Source organism: Apodemus sylvaticus, chromosome 10, assembly GCF_947179515.1.
Source record: "Apodemus sylvaticus chromosome 10, mApoSyl1.1, whole genome shotgun sequence".
Taxonomy (NCBI): domain Eukaryota; kingdom Metazoa; phylum Chordata; class Mammalia; order Rodentia; family Muridae; genus Apodemus; species Apodemus sylvaticus.
In genome coordinates, this window is record NC_067481.1 from 103,172,041 (window position 1) to 103,193,518 (window position 21,478).

The 21,478-nt window shown below is 51.1% G+C and overlaps 1 protein-coding gene across 2 annotated transcripts; it reads right to left on the bottom strand.

The window, feature by feature from the left end:
• Positions 1-613: 613 nt before the first annotated feature.
• On the bottom strand, positions 614-16,108 carry Tmem114 (transmembrane protein 114). 2 transcript variants are annotated; one of them, XM_052194890.1, is made up of 4 exons: positions 15,892-16,108; positions 15,538-15,618; positions 4,015-4,152; positions 614-846 (listed from the first exon to the last, which is right to left on the bottom strand). In XM_052194890.1, exons 1-4 carry the CDS (start codon positions 16,106-16,108, stop codon positions 614-616), a joined length of 669 nt encoding a protein of 222 aa, XP_052050850.1. The 2 variants fall into 2 exon arrangements, with proteins under 2 accessions (XP_052050850.1, XP_052050851.1); XM_052194891.1 differs by lacking the exon at positions 4,015-4,152.
• Between the last annotated feature and the right edge of the window lie 5,370 nt (positions 16,109-21,478).

Consider the following 21,478-nt stretch of genomic DNA (forward strand, 5'->3'; position numbering starts at 1 on the left):
GCCTGGAGTGGCTCACTCAGAGAACCTTCCCTGCTTGGTGCTGGGACCCCAGAGCTCTGACTTCTCCCTGGGGCTAACTGACCACTGTGTCCTCCTGTCTGTGTCTAGGTTGTGTGAAGCTCGAGGCAGCGTCTGAGGAAGAAAAACCCCACACACAATCCAGAGACGCTGTGCTGGCGGCAGGGTGACTCTTGAAGAGCCAAGCATGGCAGTGTCTCTGTGCACCTTTGCACAACTTAACCGACCTCCGATCCACCCAGCATCCCCTCACAAAGAAGAGAAGCCAATCCAAAGGGCAGGGCCGAGGACAAAATGAAGCCAGAGGAGGCGCAGAGTGAGGCAGAGCTGCAAAACTCCTGGGTGACTAGGATTGGCGTTTATTTAGGTGATATGGGTTCCACACCCCTCTCCTCTCCCGGTCCACCAGAGGCGCACACAAGCGCACATCACAGTAGAATGGGCAGCCCCGACAGCACAAACACGGCAGCCAGGAGCGCTCGTCCTCAGCGGGCCACCACGGACGCTGGCCTCTGTCAGTGGTGTTTATGGAAGAAAGCGGTGCTGTTCGCTGAGATGGGTCCAGAAGGCCCTGCGCCTCCTGGGTTGGCCAAAATCAGATGGCTTGGTCCTGCGTCTGACTCAGGCTGAGCACACGAGCGGCTGCCAGGAAGACCACCCCAGCGAGCAGCTCCGAGACAAAGCTAATCCAGCCGAGGGCCAGGGACCAGCCAAAGCGGATGTCCACCTGATCCAGCAGGGCCCGCTCCTCCAAGAGGCACACGGCCTCTCGGAAGGCGGCGGCTGAGTACGCAATGTAGATGCTGATTCCAGTGAGGGTCACCATGGCTGCAGGGAAAGACGGACGGACAGTCCTTCAGAACCTCCTGGCCTGTCCCTCCTCCTTCTCCTCCCTCTCCTCCTCCTCTTCCTCCTCCCCCTCCTCCCCCTCTTCTTCCTCCTCCCAGTTCCCTCCTCCTCCTCCCCCTCCTCCTTCTCTTCCCAGTTCTCTCCTCCTCCTCCCCCTCCTCCTCCTCCCCTCCTTTTTCCAGTTCCCCCTCCTCCTCCTCCCCTTCTTCCTCCTCCTCCCCCTCCTCCTCCTTTCCCAGTTCCCTCCTTCTCCTCCCCTTCCTCCTCCTCCCCCTCCCCTCCTCCTCCTCTACCCAGTTCCCTCCTCCACCCCTCCTCGCTATGGCTTTCTTTATTCGTCACTATAAAACACTCTGAATTTCTACTTCGTTGGAACGTGATACGTGTGGAGATGGGAGACCTGAATCTACGTCCCCAGGCCACTGTCACTAAAATTTAACTCCAGAAAAAAATAGTTATTCTTTTAACATAGAGCTGGGTTTTCTTCACCTACACCTCGTCTCCTCTTTCTCCTCCCTCATCTTCCTCCCCTACCTTCCTCTCCCTCCTCTGTCTCCCTCACTTCCTCCTCCCTCTCCCCTTTCTTCTCTCCTCTTCCCCTCTCCCTCTGTTGTGCAAGACTGTCCTCCCAGCCAAACTTCTGCTGGGCTGGAGGGCACAGGGCGGTCTTAGGACCCTCACCTGAGTATCTAGCCACCACCATTATATGCATTTCTACCCTAATTTTTGTGTGTGTGTGTGGACTTGGGGGAAGGGCTAGAGGAGATCGGGAGGGGAGGAAAGGGGTGGGTTTCATCTACACAGCCACAGGTGTCATCACGCATGCGGGGTGGGTGCAGACTTTCCAGGGTGGCTGCTTTAGGGTCATCTATGCCCCTGCCTGTAACCCCTCACTCGCTGATCTGTAAGTAAGTCTCATAAACTCATCGGTTCCCCTGGGGAACTTCCGCTGAGTCATACCTCACTGGGACCGGAGAAGGAGGGAAAGAGGTGGTTTACACCTTTTCTAGGGAGAAACACACACACACACACACACACACACACCTTTACCTTCCCCTCTTTTCCTCTCTCCCTACCTATTCCTCTTCCTAGCCAGGGGTCCGCCATCACCACCACAGCCCGGGTCACAATTGCAGCTTCTTGTGTCTCTCTTCAGGCTGTGAGTCCTGGAGGGTGATCTCCAAGCCCCTTTCCCCTGGCACCTCCTGTGCTGGCACACAGTAGGTCTCCATAAGATACTGATTCATTGCTACGCAGTCCAGGATGGTGGCAAGCGGACACACCTGAGTTGTGTTATTTTGTTTCAGTTTTGTAGTGTAGGGCCTTGCACACGCTAAGTGTATGCTCTTCCTGGGCTTCCTTCTCATGGCCCCTTATGTTCCCTTTCACTTTGAAATCTCATTAAATGAATAACTCGGCCTTATGATGGTGCCAACCATATAAGCTGGTTTGTGCCTCCAGATCAGAGGGGGCCACCACCAGAGTCTTACCTGAGGGAACTGATGTGAGAATTCGCTGTTGAGTGAATCACCATAGCCAAGACCAGGAATAGCCATGGGAAGAAAAGCTTCCCATTATCTGTACCCTCCTTGATTTTCCTCCTCTAAAGTTCCCAAGAAATCATCTTTCTTGTGTGTGAGTGCATGTGCGTGTGCATGCATGTGTACATGTGTGCATGTGTGTATGCATGTGCATGCATGTGTGCATGCATGTGTACACGTGTGCATGCGTGTATGTGTGTGCAGGCATGCGTGCATGTATGTGTACATGTGTGTGCTCGAATGTGCATGTGTGCATGCATGTGCATGCGTGTGTGCATGTATGTGTACATGTGTGTGTGTGTGTGCTCGAATGTGCGTGTGTGATGTGTGCATGTGTCAAGAGGACATCCTGCCTGCCACTCACCACCTAATCCTCTTGAGACAGGATCTCTCCCTGACCTTGGAGCCAAACTGGCAGTCTCCTCTCCAATGCTTTATATTTTTATATTTATTTTTACCATCATGCCTGGATTGTTCCATGGTTTGGGGGATCTGAACCTGGCTTCTCTGGCTTACATAGCAAATGCTCTTACGTGCTGAGCCATCTCCTAGGCCTCTGCCTTTCTTTCTCTTGTTTTAATTCAGGGAGTCATAGAGCGCCCATCTGGGCTGTGGGTCCCACTTTCCCAAGACCTATAGCCAGTCATGTAAACAGATCTGCCTCTGCCAGTGTCTGCCTACCTGGCTTTTGTTTGGATGTGGTTGATTTAGTTTGGGTTGGTTAGGTTTGGTTTAAGTATGGGTTTGGGTTTTTAGCAGGTGTGGTTTGGATTTGGGTTTGAGAGGTGTGGTTTGATCTGGTATTGTTTTCTGTTCGTAAGAGTTACACTGTATGGATTTCAGCTTGAGGTCAACACTCAGCCTCCCGGGTGTTGGGATAATAGTGTGTACCACCATGTCCTGATGTGTGCTACCTTCTCGAGGTAAACCTTGCTCGTTCTCACGCGTGATGCAAACGGCTGTGACGTGTGTGTACACAGCAGCTTAAGAAGCTGCTGAATACGTGGGTCATCTCACACAGCTTCATAAAATCTACCCTCTCAGCCACATTCAAGCGCAGGGCTTATGGGTACAGTCTGCGGGTGCTGACTGTAATCACGAGGAAGCCGAGGGCCACTCAACCAGCATGTCCCCAGACCCTCCACAGCTTCAACTTGTGATTCTGTTCCATCTCACAGTGAGCTCTGCTTACTGAGAACCTGCAGCCGTGTGAAGCCATGGTCCTTCCGTGCCTGGTCAGTCTGATTTTCCACATCAGAGCTGCTACTCAGCAGAAGGGAGCAAAGGCAGCGGGTGCCAGGGTCTCTTCTCAGCCCACAGCTCTAAACCAGAAGCCATCACTGGGAGACCAGACAGAGGTGGCAGACACAGCTTTGCAGCAAGGGGGATGACTCCCAAGGCTGTGCCCTGCCCCCCTCCTTCTCTTCCTCCCCTGGAACCAGAGATCTGGGGAGCTTAAGGCTGAGAACCTCTGCCTCTTCCAGATACTGCCACAAGAGGGGGCAGCCCTCAGAGAAGCTGAGATCTGCCCCTAAAGAGGATTACAGCAGAGCACTCACCATCTGCACACCTGTAGAGTCTGGGCCCCGGGCAGGTGCACACCTACCTCCAAAGAGAAAGAGGGTCCCGGTGAGCAGCAGGAGGAGGTGAGCTCGCAGGAGGAAGCTCAGAAACCCAGTCATCCCCCCAAACACCATCACGATCAGACTGAGGGGCAGCAAGATCACAAATGTCCCGTGCATCGCTAAAGAGAAGAGGGAGAAGGGCACAGGGCGTTACTAATGCCTAGCATCCGATCATTTACATAAGTTACCACGTGCCCCCAGTTGGAGGTCTACACAACTACTTCTAGTGGTAACTAAGAGCGGTGGAGACTCCTGAATCTATGGTCTCAACTGTGAGCATCTTTGCACTTACTCTCTGTGACCCCTAGAGGGCAGTGTTGCATTATTTACGTAGTCTCTCGATGCGGACTCAAGAGCCCGCTATTCTGAGAAGCGGTAAACACCACCGGAGCTCCTGGAAAATCTAGTTCCCTTCTAGCTGAGGGCAGTGACAAGTGGTGAGCAGGTGAGGTGATGGGCAGAGGCCCTGGAGAAAGGACGGCTTATAAAAACCCCACACTTGGAGCTGGAGAGATTGATGGCTCAGTGGTTACCTGTTGCCCCAGCAGGGGACCCGGGTTCCATTCAGAGCTGTGATAAATTGTTAAAAACGTACAAAGCCAGGCATGATGGTGCACACCTTTAATCCCACCACTCAGGAGGCAGAGGCAGGTGGATCTCTGAGTTCAAGACCAGCCCGGTCTACAAAATGAGTTCAGAGACAGCCAGAGCTATTAAACAGAGAAACCCTGTCTTGAAAAACAAAAACAAAACAAAAACCCTATACCTATATTCGGCCTCTGCCTGTCCCTGTCCCAAAATTACAGACTCATCATAAATTCAAGGCACATGACTCATCCTGGGAGGGGGCATGGATCTAATCTCATCCCACACCCCAAAAGTAACTGCACACCCAAAATCCTTGGCGATCTTTTTTTTTTAAGATTTAATTATTTATTATATGTAAATACACTGTAGCTGTCTTCAGACACTCCAGAAGAGGGCGTCAGATCTTGTTAGATGGTTGTGAGACACCATGTGGTTGCTGGGATTTGAACTCAGGACCTCTGGAAAAGCAGTCGGTGCTCCTAACCACTGAGCCATCTCTCCAGCCCATCTTTGGTGATTTTAACAATAAAACATTAACTCAACACATGGGCCTGAGAGATGGCTCCAGTGGCACAAACACTGGCCACGTCAGCCTGAAGCCGGAAGGAGAAAGCTAACCTACAAAGCTGTCCTCGGGTCTCTCCATGTGGGCTGTGCTGGTTTGTGTGTACACAACCACACACGATACTGAACATGATTTTAAAACTCATACAGGCAGTCTCTGACCATGATCTGGGGGCTTGACTGTAAAAAGAGTACAGACTGGGAGGGACTGCCCTTTCCGTGTTGACCATCTCTGTGGGTTCTAGAGATTCAAACTCAGAGTCTGGCCCTGTGCCACAAGCTCTGCTCACTAGGCCATCACCCCGGTCCCTCCCCCCCCCCCCCCAGGACATACTAAATTCAGCAGATGAACAGATGCTGTCTGCTAGGAGCCCAGCTCCAAGGCCCAGAGACAAAGATGAATAGCTCACAGACAGTACGCCCTGTAGATGAGCTGATAGACTGCACACAGGGATTAGCATCAAGATCTCAGTGCTTCTAAGAGTCACACCATCCTCAAAAGCCACTAAATCAACAGCCTCAACCACCAGGCACACAGCAACACTGAGAGGAACTGGAGCACATGTGTCCCTCAGTTGTCTCCGGATCGGCCAAGTACTCGCTGCCCACACCCCCGCCCCCCCCCCAGGGCTCCAGTGTCTGTTCTAACATCTGGAAGCCCAGATGTCATAACAATCTGGGGGGTAACTTTGCAAACCTTGGTTTTCTCATCTGTGAAATGGAGCGCCAACAAATAGCCCATCCTCTGAGCCTGTGAGTTGAGGATTCAGTACACGAAAGGAAAAAAGCAGCCATGGAGGGGCTGGGGAGATGGTTCCGTCCACTAAGCACCCGCAGTACAAACATGGGGGCCTGGGTTTGAAACCTTAGCCCTCTGGAAAGTGGGGTGCAGCGGCAGCGTCTGTGACTCCTCAAGACAGGGCTGCTCTGTGTAGCCCTGGCTGTCCTGGAACTTACTCTGTAGACCAGGCTGGCCTTGAACTCAGACAGTCACTGCCTCTGCCTCCAGAGAGATGACTCAGCAGTTAAGAGTGGCAGAAGCTCTTCCAGAGGAGCCAGATTTGATTCCCAGCACTCAAGTGGCAGCTAACAACCATTTGTAACCCCAGCTCTGAGGGGGCCCAACATCTTCTTCTGGCCTTCATGGGCTGCACACAAGGGGGGTATGGACATAACACAATTCAAATATAATAATAATAATAATAATAATAATAATAATATCTCGAAAACAAACCATTTAAACCAGGTATTGTGGCTCATGCCTACAATCCCAGTAGTTGGGAGGTAGAGGCAGAAGGTTCAAAAATTCAAGGTCACCCTCAGCTACACAGTGCATTCTTGGCCCACTTGGCTACCCCAGACCCTGCCAACCCAAAAAGCATCAGGATTTATTTGCTAAGCTTTAGAGCCAAGGTATTAGAAATCCTGGTCCTCGTCCCCACTGCAGGGGGTGGCCCTGCCTCTCAGCAGCCACTCTGGGGCAGCATTGGCTTCTGCAGCTCCACTCCAGGCAATCCCTCTGCCTCTGTCTCTTGGCTGCGTGTTCCCTCCTGTAGGGACTCTCACTCATCACGGGCCTTACAGCCCATTACATTAACCCAAGAGGACCTCAGCTTGAGATTCCCCAACTCCATCCGCAGTGTTGCTCTTCCCAAATAGTCAGTCACTCCCCGAGTCTGGGGCTGAGGGCATGGGTATGTCTTTTTTTTATGTGTGCATTTACTGTAGGGGCGGTGAGCATGTGTGTGGACATCGGAGGACAGCTTTGTGGGGCCAGGTCTCTCCTTTCACATGTGCGTGCTGTTGTGGTTTGAATATGAACTGTTCCCCCACCCCGACCCCGACCCCGTAGGCCAGTGTGTTTGACCGCTTTGTCCCCAGCTGTGTGGGAAGGTTGTGAACCTTTGGGAAGAGGGGCTCAAGGTCCAGCGGACTTTGAGGGTTTATAGCCTGACCCCATCTTCCATTCAGTTTTTGCATCCTTGGTGTGGATGCAATGGGCCCAGCCTGCCTCCGGCTCCTGCCAGCCACCATGACTTCCATACTGGGATCCGGGATTGAGCTCAGTCCCTTTGGAACCATAAGTCAAATAAGCTCTTTCTCCATTAAGTTGTTTTTGTCGTGGGTATTCTATTATGACAACAGGAAAATAAACCTACTGAGCGTGGGTCTTAGGGATGGAACGCAGGTCATAAAGTGTGTGCGGCCAGTGCTCCTGCCTACTGAGCCATCTCTGGATCCAGGTATGTTTGTTGGTGGCATCATTTACCACACTGCCATATATATGCCTTGGGTGATACCCAGCAGCAGTATCATTTATGCCAAGAGATGGTAGCTATGGTAACATTACGTTATAGATAATAGGTATAGAGAAAAATAAAGACTCGGGACTCAGAGTTTCCACGGCTTCGGTCTGAGCTCACCAGGCTTCCTGGCTCTCAGGCTGGTGACGAGGCAGAAATACCACAGCAGAGGAGAACTACTCATCTCCAAGCAGCCAGGAAGAGACCGGGAAGGCCGCAGGGGAGGCCGCAGGGGAGGCCGCGGACACAGCCACTCCCTCCAACACGCTCCTCCTAAAGCTAGTCAGCTCCAACTCATCCACAGATTCATGGCTACAGCCAGTGGCACTCAGTGACCTCTCCACAGTTAACCGAGACTGTGAGAGGAGATTCCATAGCCAAAGCAGGACAGACCGCGGGGCTCTGGCCTAGCTTGCTCTCTGCAGCCCGCCTCGCCTGAGGCACCACTCTGAGGAAATCACACTTCATTTCCCTGCTCTGCCCGGAGCTTTGTAATGCTGGGTTTTATGTCCCCTCTGGTCCCTCCCCCGCTCTGCCATTCTCATTTCTCACCCAGCTTCATTTTAATTTTCCACACGGCTGCAGCGCCCATGCACCCCGAATGCCAGGAAACCCAGTCTGGCGATTTTCCCCCCAACCTCATCTTCTCAGAAAGATCCAGGCTAGAGAAAGCATTTGACCCTGAGTCCTCATCTGACCACCATGGTCACCTACTCGGTAGAGACACAGCTGAAGATGGATCCAGAAAGACCAGGCGTGCCTCTGAGGAGCACATTCTGCCCACCCTCCAGACCCTGGAGGCTCTGGCTGTCCCTAGACCACACTGAGCGGGTCCTATCTCCTGCCTCTGCTTACTCATCCTCCTCAAAGTCTCTGCCTGAGGCAGAATAGCCTGAAACTCTGGCCCAGGGTGGGTGTGTGTATGTGTGTGTCTGTGTGTGTGCCTGTGTGTGTCTGTGTGTATGCCTGTGTGTGTCTGTGTGTGTTTGTGTGTGTCTATGTGTGAATCTGTGTGTGTCTGTGTGGGGGAGTCTGTGTGTGTATCTGTGTGTGTCTGTGTGTGTGTGTCTATGTGTCTGTGTGTGTGTCTATGTGTGTCTGTGTGTGTGTCTGTGTGTGTCTGTGTGTGTATTTGTGTGTGTTTGTGTTTGTGTGTGTATATCTGTGTGTGTGTGTGTGTCTGTGTGTGTGTGTCTATGTGTGTGTCTGGGTGTGTCTGGGTGTGTATGTCTGTGTGTGTCTCTCTGTGTGTCTGTGTCTGTGTGTCTGTGTGCGTGTGTCTGTGTGTGTGTGTGTCTGTGTGTGTGTCTCTGTGTATCTGTGTCTGTGTGTCTTGTGTGTGTGTTTGTGTGTTTGTCTGTGTGTGTCTGTCTGTGTGCGTGTATCTGTATGTGTCTCTGTGTGTATCTGTGTGTGCATCTGTGTGTGTCTGTGACTGTGTGTGTCTGTGTGTGTCTGTGTGTCTCTGTATGTGTGTCTGTGTGTGTATCTCTGTGTGTGTGTGTGTTTGTGTGTTTGTCTGTATGTGTCTGTCTGTCTGTGTGCGTGTATCTGTGTGTGTCTCTGTGTCTCTGTGTGTGTCTATGTGTGCATCTGTGTGTGTCTGTGACTGTGTGTGTCTGTGTGTGTGTCTGTGTGTCTCTGTATGTGTGTCTGTGTGTGTATCTCTGTGTGTGTGTCTGTGTATGTATCTCTGTGTGTGTGTCTGTGTCTGTGTGTTTACATGTTCCTGCATGTACAAGTCTGAGTGAACCTGTGTGGTTTACAGAGAGGCCAGAGGTCAACCTCAGGTGTCATTTCTAAGAGCATCATTCAGTTTGGTTTTCAAGACAGAGTCTCTGACTGGCCTGGAATTCATATTTCAGCTGTGTAGACAAAGAACCTCGAATCTACCTGTCTCTTGACCATGCACCCACGAGTTCTAGGGTAACCCATGTGCCATAGCTTATGGGTTTTTTCCAGGGGGCTTATGGATTCGGGTTTGGTTTTGGCTGTTGTTTGGACTGGGTTTGCAGGTTCTGGGTATCGAGCTTGGGTCCCCATGCGTCCGTGGCAGTCCATGCGTCCGTGGCAGGCCAGCTCCTGGGCCTAGGCCTTGTACATGCACTGCACTAAAATGTGGCTCGGCACAGCATCATTCCTAAAGAGGGGACATAAACTGCCAGGGTTCGAGTCCCAAGCCTGCCAGCTATGACCCAAGTGGAACTCACTCGCCCATTGCCATGTTTTCTCACCTACGACGTTGAGTATGATAATTGATATGATATTGATATAGGTTGGCTGTGGTGGAGATTAAATCAGCTGATATGTATGAAGAGATAAGACCAGCGTTTGGCCCAGAGAAGCCAATATCTGATGATATTCAATGCCAGACAGATAGCCCAATGCTAGTGTAAAATAAATATATACTAAATGACCCAGTGAGTCAGGATGGGGAAAGGGCTCGGGGTGAAATGCTTGCTTTGCCACTGTGAGGGCCTGAGTTCAAAACCCCAACATCCGCACGAACCCCAGGTGTGGCAGCACCCACATGTAACCCCATCGGTTGGGTAGGGGGATGTCTGGTCATGGGGCCTCACTGTCAGCTGTCCAGCTGAAACAGGAGGCTTCGGGCACAGTGAGAGACCCTGTCTCAAAGAAAATAAGGTATAAAGTTACAGAGGAAGAAACACAACATCCACCTTTGGCCTCCACGCGCGCATGCACATGCACTCGCATGCACACTCACACACATGCACACACAAAAACATTCTTTATTATTGTGTTGTGCATGTGTGCATATGTCTCTGTCATATCTGATCACGTGTATCAGGCACATAGGGTTCAGATGACACACCCCTTCATGGAGTCAACTCTCTCTTATCATGTTCCCATGGGTTCTGGGAACAAAACCCAAATCTGTGGCCTTGCACAGCAATCACCCACTGAGCAATCCTACCAACTTTCAGAAATCTCTAAAATAAACAAATCTCCAATTACTAGTTCCATTTTACACTCAACATTTAGGCATTAATTGAGCTCCTACTGTATACTGATCCTATCTATCCCTGGATCTTTGCATATAGGATCTCATTTTCTTCTAGAAGAACCCACTTACACACAGGTGACTGCTAAGAATGCACACAGGTGGGTAAGTTGCAGTCAAGAGTCCCCACTTTCTATCCCTTGTCTTTAGGGGCCTGATGCCATCTCCGTGCCTATATTAAGAGGGACCACAAGGCCTGGTGTAGTGATACACACCAATCTTGCCTGGGAAGGGAAAAAAATTAAAATAAATAAATAAATAGATAAATAAATAAATAAATGGTGTCAGCCTGGCCAATCAGCATATAGCATCTTTTTAGTGGCACGTGATTGGCTCAACACACAGACACACGGCTCGATCCGGACCAATAGGATACCTGACTGGAAGTTTCAGCAGCGCAGAAGCCCCTCCCTGCTGGGCCGCAGGACTCAGGTCCAAAGGAGGGAACGAGGGAGGCCAACCTACTGCCGCAAAAAAACGTGGGCCAGCCATTCTTCCTCTTTAAGTTGACGTAATCCGTATTTCTGTCATTTGCTACAGAAAGATTACTGACACCCCAAGTCTGCTCGGTGTCCATCAGGTTCATTTAGAGGGCTAAGTGATAACTTCCTTGCCCCCAAAAGCATTTCCCTAGAGTGAGTCTGAAAGCCAAAATAGTACTCAAGCCTGGTTATCAAGACTCTGCTGCTAAGGAACGCGGCCCCCGGATGCTGAACGCGGCCCCCAGATGCTGAACGCAGCCCCCGGATGGTTTTCATTCAGGAAGAGTCTCAATGTAGAATTATCTAGATCTGGCTGGCCTGTGAGCATGTCTGTGGGGTGAGGGTGTCTTGATTGTTGCCTAAGGTAGGAAGATCCACCCCGCATGGAGAAGGTACTATTTCACACACGGGGGACCTGGACGACGTAAAGTCGAGAAAGCCAGCAATGCCGACGAGTGAGGAAACAGAACTCCACCCGTCCCTCTTCGCCGCTGTCCACGGCCACAATTATGTTCCCGCCTTGACTTCCTCACAACAGTAGACTGTAAACTGGAATTGTTGCCTAAGTAGCTTTTGTCAGGGAGTTTTGTCACAGCAACAGCTCACTCTAGAGCAGATGGCTTCCTCTGACTCCTGACTGGAAGAGGTGAGAGTTGGGCCATCTGCTCCTGAACTTTGAAGTCTGCTCACATTCTCCCAGATGGCCAAATGGAATGAGCAGGCAGTGGTGACGGGGTTTGCCTGACCTCTGCCTGCAGGGGTCGGAATGCGCCCAAGCGGTCCCTTGGCAGACTTGGGTTTTCTGCCCATCCATGCCCACCCGGATGAGCTTAGGGAGTTGACTCAGAGCACTGCTGTCGACCTGTCTCTCTGGCCAGTGTAGCGGATCTTTAAATGACTGGAACATCTTTACACCATAAAGAGCTTGGGCCAAACACAAAATTCATTTATGGGGAAAAACCAATTCTGAGAAAAAGCTCTCTCTGGGGGTGATTTCAGTGAGTGTGCCGTCTGAAGGGGCAGCTTGCCCTCATTCCTGCCTGGTACAATGGAGGTAACTGCAGCCCTGGCTCCCAGCTGCACATGTGACCAAGCATCCGCCACCCCGGGTTATTAAAGGCAACTCCCAAATCCCACCCTCGCCACACAGGAGGAGGCCATCAATCCGCTGAGTGAGTAAAGTGTTTGCCAGGCCTGTCTCACGGCCTGAACGCACCCCCAGACAAAGGTTGGGAGGACCAGCTCATGAAATCGTCCTTTGATCCACACAGACATCACACATAATACTAGTAAACATAATTTTAAAAAATCTCTGTGCAATAGGGAGGGTTTTTTTTTTTTTTACAAAGATTAGAAAGATGGTTCCTCCCCTCAGTATGAGGGAGCTGAGGCCCAGACAGGTGGCGGCAATGCCCAAGGCCTCACATAAAGCTTAGACGGACATCCCAGGTGAGGAGCTGGCTGAGTGAGGCAGTGTGAATCTGCCTGTTCCTCAGGCCCCAGGGGACAAGCAGGCACTTGCAGCAGCAACCGAGAGGAAAGCCGGCCCACTGCCAACTATGTCTGTGTGGATCCAGTAGGATCTAAGCAGGGCAAGGCGGCTGAATGACAGCGCCAGCCTTGACAAAGGGTCACCAGTGAGTGTGTCACAGGGGAAAAGGAGTCTGGAAGGGATTTAGTGAGGACAGTGACTGATTGCTGAGAGCCAGCCCTGAGTCTGCCAAGCCCTTCTTTGAGGCACCGCACAACAACCAACAAGTCTTGATTGTCTTGGGCTGGAGAGATGGCTCAGAGGTTAAGGGCACTGGCTGCTCTCCCGAAGGTCATGAGTTCAATTCCCAGCAACCACATGGTGGCTCACAACCATCTGTAATTGGATCTAATGCCCTCTTCTGGGGCGTCTGAAGACAGAGACAGTGTACTCATATATACCTAAAATAAATAAATAAATCTTAAGAAAAAATTTTAAAAAAGTCTTGACGGTCTTGATGATGTTTGTTTTGATCATGTGATGTGTTGTTTTATCATCGTTGTTATTATTTTCTCCCTCAGTGCTGGGGGCAGAACCCGGGACTTTGTACATCCTAGGCAAGTCACTGCACTGTATCTCCAGAACTATTAGCTTAGTTTAAGTTGCCCAGGCAGACACTGAACCCACATTGGAGTTCAGCAGTCTTTAAACCTTTGGTCTTCCTGACTTGGCCTCCTAAGTGTTTTGTGTTTTCACTCTTGGGTTGTGGGGTCCTGGCAGCACCCTTAATGGGCTTGGCATCTCGTTTTGATCAGTGTGGAAATGAGGCTTAGAAAGGCCAAGAAACCTGCTCCAAGATTAAGAGGGCCAGAAAAGGCACTGAGGTAGGGCTAGACCCTTCTGTCCCGCACTTCAAACACAGGATTCTAGATGATTCTTGAAGCAAGCACTCAAACAACAGCCAAAGCACCTCTCAGCGCAGCTGGAGTGCACAGCAGCACAGACTGCCCACACCCTGCTCAGCTCCCACACAGGGGTGACCACAGGGGAGCCTCAGGCTGTGGGAACTTACAGAGTCATGCTGGGGCCGACAAGGGCCAGGTAAGATTACGCTGACAATTTAAAACTGGTCAGAGTGGGCTGCAGAGGTGGCTCAATGGTTAAGAGCACTGACTGCTCTTCCAGAGGTCCTGAGTTCAAGTCCCAGCAACCACAGGGTGGCTCACAACCATCTGTAATGTGATCTGATGCCCTCTTCTGGTGCGTCTGAAGACAGCTACAGTGTTCTTACATATAAAAAATAAATAAATCTTAAAAAAAAAAAAACTGGTCAAAGTAGAAATGCAGCACATAACGGTGCTAACATTATAAATAAAGGGCTTTAATTTTTTTCAAGAGAGCTATTTGTTAAATATTTCCCAGAATGCAACTGGACTTGAGAGAAACAGTTTGGGTCCAGCCATGTATTGGTACATCCACTCATCCATTCATCCACTTATCCATCTATCCAGTCATTCACTCCTCCATCTATCCATTCATCTATCCATTCATCCACTCATCCATCCATCCAGTCATCCATCAATCTACCCATCCATCCATTCATTGACGGTTCCATTCATTCTTATCTATATAATTTTGACCCGTCATGTAGCTTGCAGTCACTCATTCTTGTTCTGCGGACTTTTGCTTTGTGATCTGCTGCCTGCCAGCTTCTCTGCTGAGTTTTGATAGTTCAGCAGTGGGCAGGACAGAGAAAATCCCTGCCTTCGTGGAGTTTCCAGTCTAATGAAAAAGTGAGACGCTACACTTCAAAAAGCCAAATGACCCGTTCAACGAGCCGGAAGTAGCAAGGCTAAGCTGTAGGTGGGAGCAGAGAGACTCGGGAAGATGTCTGGAATCAGCATGTGCAAAGCCCTGTGGCAAGAGGGAGCCTGAGATGCAGAGGGAAGAGCTAAGGATGGAACAGACAGAGGCCAGCTGGGGTAACTTCCTACGCTGCAGGCTGTCTGTCCAGGACTACCCACACCCAAGGCCTGTGGACGTCCATCCGCATTCAGATCCCCTCTAGGAGACCCTTCCCCGACTCAGTTGCCAAGTGAAAGCCAAAAAGAGACACCGATCCAGGCCTGGTGCTGAATATAAATTCCAGCTACTCAGGTGGCTGAGGCAGGAGAATTGCAAGTCCAAGACCTGACAGAGCTGCAGTGTGTGAGCAAGGTCAGGCCAGAGAACTTAGTGGAACTCTGTCCAAAATAAAAACTGAAACAAAGAAGAGAGAGAGACAGGGATTGAGTTCAGTGGTAGAACGTTTGCCTGTGCGAACACGGCCGTGGGTTTAATACCCAGTACTGAGGAAGCAGTGGAGAGAAGAGGGAGGTACCAACTTCCGAGCAGGGTGCATGTGAGAATCAAAGACAGAGGTGGAAAGCTCTTGACTGGGTGTCTGGGCAGCCCTAAATGTCAATAAACAAAGTTACCCCCTTTTTCTCCGACCTTCCACCGGTGCCAGTCAAGCTCCTCTCCCTTTTATAGTGAGCTTTACTTCTTTAAGGAACTGCAAGCCCTGGGAAAAACCAGGCACCAGCAAGGCACATGTGACCTGACAGCCCTTCAGACAACAGGATGCTCCCAAGTACCTGCCTTAAATCACCCCACACGCTTTCTACTGACAAGCTGGCCCTCAGACTACCGAACAAGACCTTTCATTCAGCGTTCACCATCCAAAGGTGTTGGGACGCGGGCTTGGGCTCCCACTCCTTCTTTCCTGGGGGTTGCCACTCTAATGTTTGTGTAGTGACAGTGACGACCTCTCTCCGCAGCACGTCCATGAGGGCCTAGAGGGCACTGCCTGGATTTGAGGTCTCGCTCAGTCACCACAGAGCTGTCTGTTGGTTGGATGAATTCTGCACGCCTTCAAGTTAAAGCAAGAGTGGCCCCGCCCTCAGGCTGAGCCCCACCCTCTCACGACCTGTGGTCAAAGGCCTCCCACCCACCAAAGTTCAGGAACCCCGGTTTGGAGAAGAGCATCAAAACTGAGAGACTGTTCCTCCATCCATTGTCCCCAGACTTACCGAGAAGCTGTCTGCTGGAGTCGCTGACCGTCACATTCTCCTGCCAGAACGGGTTCATCAACGGCGTGCAGGAGCTCTGAACTGATAGGAGGAAGGAGTTTCAAGGGCCGAACCCTGGGATTCTTTCCCCCACCCCACCCCAAAGCCACCCTAGATGTCGCCCGCCCAAGAAAGCAAGGGGGTGTTGTGCACTTGTAAGTTGAGCACCTCGCACTTTTGCATCTCTGTCCATCCTCCCAGCACCCCTAAGTGCTTTGCATTGTGAGCTTGGAGGCTGAGATAGGAGTATGCGGCAAGCAACAGGTCCCAGGTACGGCCCCCAGGTGAGAACGCCCACCCTGGGAGGACCCTTACCCCGGCAGGTTCTCCACAGTCCGGAATGGGAGCTCAGAGGCTCGTGCTGGCTGCGGTTGGCCGATCCCTGGTCCCGCGCCCCCTGGATGCTCCTTTCCAGCCTCTCGGTGTCGATGATGTACCAGAAGTCGGTGCTGATGGCGGCTGCCAGCAGCACGAAGCTCAGAGCCCCGCTCAGCGCCGCTGCTCCCGCCAGAGCGCCCAGGCGCACCCGCATCTCCCAGCGTAGGGCCCCCGGGCGCCGGCTCCTGCCCACGCTCCCCGTCTGTTCGCTGCACCCCAGGTTCTCCAGTGCGGATCTGGAATCTGGCTCAAACTCTGACTCCACCGCCCTCACCTAAGCAATCCCACCCGCATCTGATCAGTCCCACCCGGCCCAGATCAGCGACCTCAGGGATCCTTGTCCCCGAGACCTCCCCCCTGGTGCCTTCCGACCCTCCTCGGTCTGATACCCGCGCCGGCGCCACCTCCACACGCAGCTCCAACCTGCTCAGTTCCAGAGTCTCCTTCCTCCTGGCTCTGCACTCTTCTCCCCAGCCCCCGACTACTGCCTCCACTTCCCTGCCTCGGCCTTCATGAACCCCTCCAGCTGCTCCCCGCCTCTGTCAGCTCCAGGCCTCCTTGTCCTCCAGCACCTCTACCCACGAGTCTACCTTCGCTTCCCACCGCTCCAGTTCAGGGCGAGTGCCCTGAACCTCAGGAAGGCTGAGCTCCCAAGGCAAGAAGGCTGGACTGAGGGAGGTACCAGGGGGGCGGTGCTGAAGAGAAGGCGGACTTCAGATACTAGGGAGTAAGAGGAGGGTGACTTTCTCTAGTCTGGGGTTACAGAGTCTCCTACAAAGCCTCCTCCTGAGGCGCTTTTGATTTCAAAATGCACCTTCAAGTAATTTTCCTGGACTGGCTACAAAAGAAAAGGTCATTTTTTTTTTTGGCACAAAAATTCTTTGAAGCAATAGGGGACATTAGGTTCCATGACTCTATTTTCTTTGTCACCGAAATCTTCACCATCACAGCCATCACTTCACTAACATCACAATCCTAACCACCAGCCCGCCATTTGTATCACCACTACTACCACCACCGTCAGCCTCATCATCTCTACCATTGCCCTCACCCCACCATCAGCACCACCACCACCATCATCCCCCCTCACCCCACCGACCCCATTACCACACCCACACCAAGAACCATCCCCACCAACTCATCACCAGCGCCAACAACCTCAGCACCACTGTTACCACCAGCAGCACAAACACTGTTACCATTCTTTTCTTTACCGTTGGCATTGTCAGTGTTACCAATACTACCATCCCCTTCCTCCGCACAAAACGCACAAAACGTCTCATTCCTTTTGAAACACTTCCAAAGCCCGTCTGGCACCAGGGCCCATGCTACGAAGAAAGAACATGAGCAGTCCAACTCCAACCCAGACTTCCCATTCCTAAAGCAAGACACAGCTCTCAATGGCCTCTCATTGCCATCTTCTCAGCCAAGAGCTCAAATCCTTGATGCCGCTGTGATACAGTTCTAAAGAACTGTAACGCCAAAGTCTGAAAGTGAATAGGGGTGAGAAACCGGGTGGGAGGTCTCAGTGTTTGAGGAAGTCGCATTGAACCTGAGACATGGGTAAGCCAGCAGCCCACCCTACCTGCAGGAGTGGGAAAGTTTGCTGCATACAGAGAAATTTCAAGAATCTGGTGAGGGAACGGGGCTTAGAAGAAAGAGACAAGAAGGTGGAGAGCAATGCTGTAAAGTCTGCAGCTCAGGAGCGGGACTTGGGATTTCAGGGCTCATTGGACTGACAGGTTAAGTCTTTGGAAAGTCTAAGTAGGAGACTGAAGTGTTCTAACCTTCATGGTGAGGGGGCCAAACCCCCCAATATCTGTGATGTTGCTGTGTACCATCAAGTGCCAAGAAGCAAGAACAGCTGAGATGAGGGAGCTGGAGATAGCTTAGCAGGTAAGAGCCCTTGCTACACAAAGATATGGGTTCGAAACCCAAGAATGCACATAAAAAGATTGACAGGGTCATATGGACTGTAACCCCAGCTCTGGGTGGAAAGGGCAAAGACAGGAGGATTGCCAGGGCTTGCTGATTGCCAGCCTAGCTCCAAATTCAGTAAAAAACAAACAAACAAACAAACAAACAAAAAACAAAAAAAAACGACTAAAAACAATAAAGTGATGTAGACCTGGTATCTCCAGTCTCCATGGTGTGTGTGAGAATGTGCACACCTGTACACATACAACAACACAAAAACAAAAACAATTTTAAGAGGCGTTAGCTGGGAAGATATACTAGAAAAAACGCGAGGGATCCTGGTAACTTGGGCTCGGCTAGCCACATGTATTTTAAATGGGGTGAGACTCGACAAGGACAGCAGAAAATTGACGTGGAGAACTGTGCCGCCATTGTCTTCCATCTCCATCTCCATCCTCACCCTCATCTTCATCCTCAACAGCATCAGCACACTTGTTACCCAGGAAACCCTAATTAGACCCTGGATTTCACTTGCTCTTGGCTTTCTAAAGTCACTGATTGTGGAAGTCACACAGCCAGGCAATGGTCCCCCACCAGCTTTGCTGTAAATGACACCTCTGACTAAAGCCACCTAATGAGTTAAATACTGTTCCTCCACAAATGTTATCTCTCCCATCCTCGGAGCCTTTTCTCCACACTCCCTGATCCTCCAGGGAAAGTAACTTCTTTCTATTTTTCTGTGTTGCCTGAATAAAAGACACCTTTTTATCCCAAGCTATCACAGCTAAACAAACTGTCCTTGGAAGGCCATCAGTTGTGGGACCTTTAAGTTGGTTACTTTTATCCAGATACAGAACCCAGAACACAACTTGTAGATAACAGCAGCCCATGAATCAGAAAAGTAGATCCCCCTCCCTGAAATTTGTAAGCACCTCATAATTCATAATTTGACCACTGCCTGCCTTTTGGAAGTGACCCCACTCCCTACATAAGCCTCATGCTAGGAACCCCTGAGGAAGATGCTCTTTGTTGGTGCTGATGACAGCTCCCATCTTCTGATATCCATACAGATCTTTATTCTTGCAACAGTAGCTTGACCTTTCTAGTGGCGAGCAGTGAACTTGGATTCATAGTTTCATTGCTGTTGCAGGCTCACCGAGCTATCAACTGTAAAATGGCATCTCCTCATTCTGCACAACTTTCTGCTGCTGCGTAAATCACCATGTCGCATAAGATCCACCTTTCCCGTCACCTCGATGGTGTGTGCAGATGTGTGTGTGTAAGTATGCTCACCTGTGCGTACACATGTGGAAGCCAGAGGTCAGCTTTGAGGGTCTTCCTCCAACATGTTCTGCCTTATTTGTTGAGACAGGGCCTTCAGTGAACCTGAGCATCACTACCTGAAGCTAGACTGCCTGACCCAGAGACCCACCTGTCTCTGTCCCTCACCTCGCACTGCAGCTACAGGTGGGCTCGGCCTTGCTAACTCCTACATGGACGTGAAAGGCATTCACACCCAGGTCCTGAGCCTGCTCAGCAGGCACCGCCCACACTGGCCGTTTCCCCACAGCAGCTGTGCTGCTAACTGCTGCTACTGCTAGGGCTCCACCGCTCCACCTTCTTTTTCATTTGAAACATCACCAACAGGATTCACACCAACAACCTACAGACAAAGGTGAAGTTCAACTACACCCCACAAGGCCCAATTATATGCCTCTCTGTCTGTCTGTCTGTCCGTCTGTCCATCTGTCTGTCTCTCCCACCCTCTCTCCCCTTCTTCCCTCCCTCCCTCTCTATCTCTCCTCCCACTCACTCTACCTCTTGCTCTCTCTCTCCACCCTCCCCTCCCCCTTCCCCTTCCCCTCCCCCTGTTGGGAACCAGAGAGCTTGGCTCAACGCCCCCAGCTGAGCCGTTTGCACAGGTTTCTTGAGAGCAAAACATCCCGTGGCTTAGCTTGATTCCTGCCTTCCTGCCTGGTGTGGTACGACTTCCCAGGTGCCTGACCTATGACTGTAATTGTTTTTCTCCTGTTCCTTCCCTGGCCTCTAGTATATATATTGCTAGTCTCTCAGTATAGCTTGGACATTCTCCTTGCAGAATGACCAATGTCTGTGTTTCTTGTCAATCCCCCAGGCCTACACCAGATACTCGGTACCGTGGCAGCGCGGGCGTTGTCATCCCCCTTCCCCTCCCCCTATCCCTTCCCCATCCCCTCCTCTCCCTTATTCTCTCCCTTCCTTCCCCCTCCCCTTCCCCTCCTCCTCCCCTTCCTCCCTCCCCTTCTCTCCCTTCTCCCCTTCCTCCCCTCCCCCTCCCCCCTCCCCCTCCCCTTTCCCTCCGCTCTTCCCCTCTCCCTCCCCTTTCCCCTTCCCCATCCCCTTCTCTCCATTATTCTCTCCCCCTTCCCCTCCCCTCTCCCTCCTCCCTCCCCTCCTTCTCCATTATCCCCTCCCTCCCCTCCCCCTCTCCCATCCCCTCCACATCCCTCCCTCTCCCCTCCTTCTCCCCCTTTCACTTGAGGTCAGACTTCATTCTCCAGTTGACTCCCACCTGTGGCACCAGAGACACTTGGGCCACCTGTGCAGAGTGCCACCGTAACCGTGTGAATTGAGGGATCATGTCTGCAGGATTAGACAATAAGAACATGAGATGCCCAATTAAATTAGAACTTCAGATTTACGGCTCTCCAAAACCAGACATGGCAGTGCAAACATATAATCCAGCACTGGGGAGACTGAGGCAGAGGATCAGGAGTTCAAGGCTGGCGTCCAATATATAGGGAGTTGAAAGCTGGCCCAGGTTATATGAAACACCCTCATTACTCACAAAAGGATATATAGGAGATAATACTTTTAAAAACTGCACGATGTTTGTCTAGAAATCTGCATTTTATATGGTGAACCCTGTTGGTTCCAGAAGGAAAATCAAGATATATATACCAGTGTGGTTCCATATTCCGATTCCTCCCTCGGTGGCCAGCTGTGAATGAAACAGCTCTCTTAGACAATATTCAATGACACAGCTTGTGCATATATTTTATTTGGGGTGAACAAGGGCTGTATAAACCTTGGAGAGTGGGAAGAGGTTTTTGAGGTGAATGTATATTGGCTGAGGCCTAAGGAACTGGAAATGCCTCATTTGCATGGAGAGACATTGCAGGTGCTACTGGGCAGGTGCTTATTTGGAAGCAGGAAGTTGAACCTGTAATTTTGCCAAGAGCTGTGTGACATTCCTCAGATAGAGGATGGGTGGGGAGCGAGGGGGGTCAGATAAGGTCATCCAGAGAAGAGAAAGCCCCACTGAAAAGGAAGCCCTCCATTTTTCACTGAGCACAGATACCAGAACCAACCTTGTGGACCATCACGGTAAAGCTACTAGATCCCCTTCTGTCTAGCATGAGCATGTCCCCTAGTGGGCTTCTCACCAGTAGAAGACATCTTTAGGGGTTTCTATGTAGAGATAACTTTATAGGTTTTGAAAAATCCATTACCCCTAAGGATTTTTACCATAATCTCACTGAGCTGCGCCCAGCCACTCTGAAAGGAACAGTCAGTGATGTCTCTTAATAATGCTGACTAAGTGTTTGGGGGCGATCACATCAAACAC

Coding starts and splice junctions, on each gene's coding strand:
- Tmem114 (XM_052194890.1), bottom strand. CDS start 16,108: ATGCGGGTGCGCCTGGGCGCTCTGGCGGGAGCAGCGGCGCTGAGCGGG. Junction 4,153..15,537: donor CTCCAGCAGACAGCTTCTCG/GTAAGTCTGGGG, acceptor TCTTCTCTTTAG/CGATGCACGGGACATTTGTG. Junction 847..4,014: donor GACCCTCTTTCTCTTTGGAG/GTAGGTGTGCAC, acceptor CTTTCCCTGCAG/CCATGGTGACCCTCACTGGA.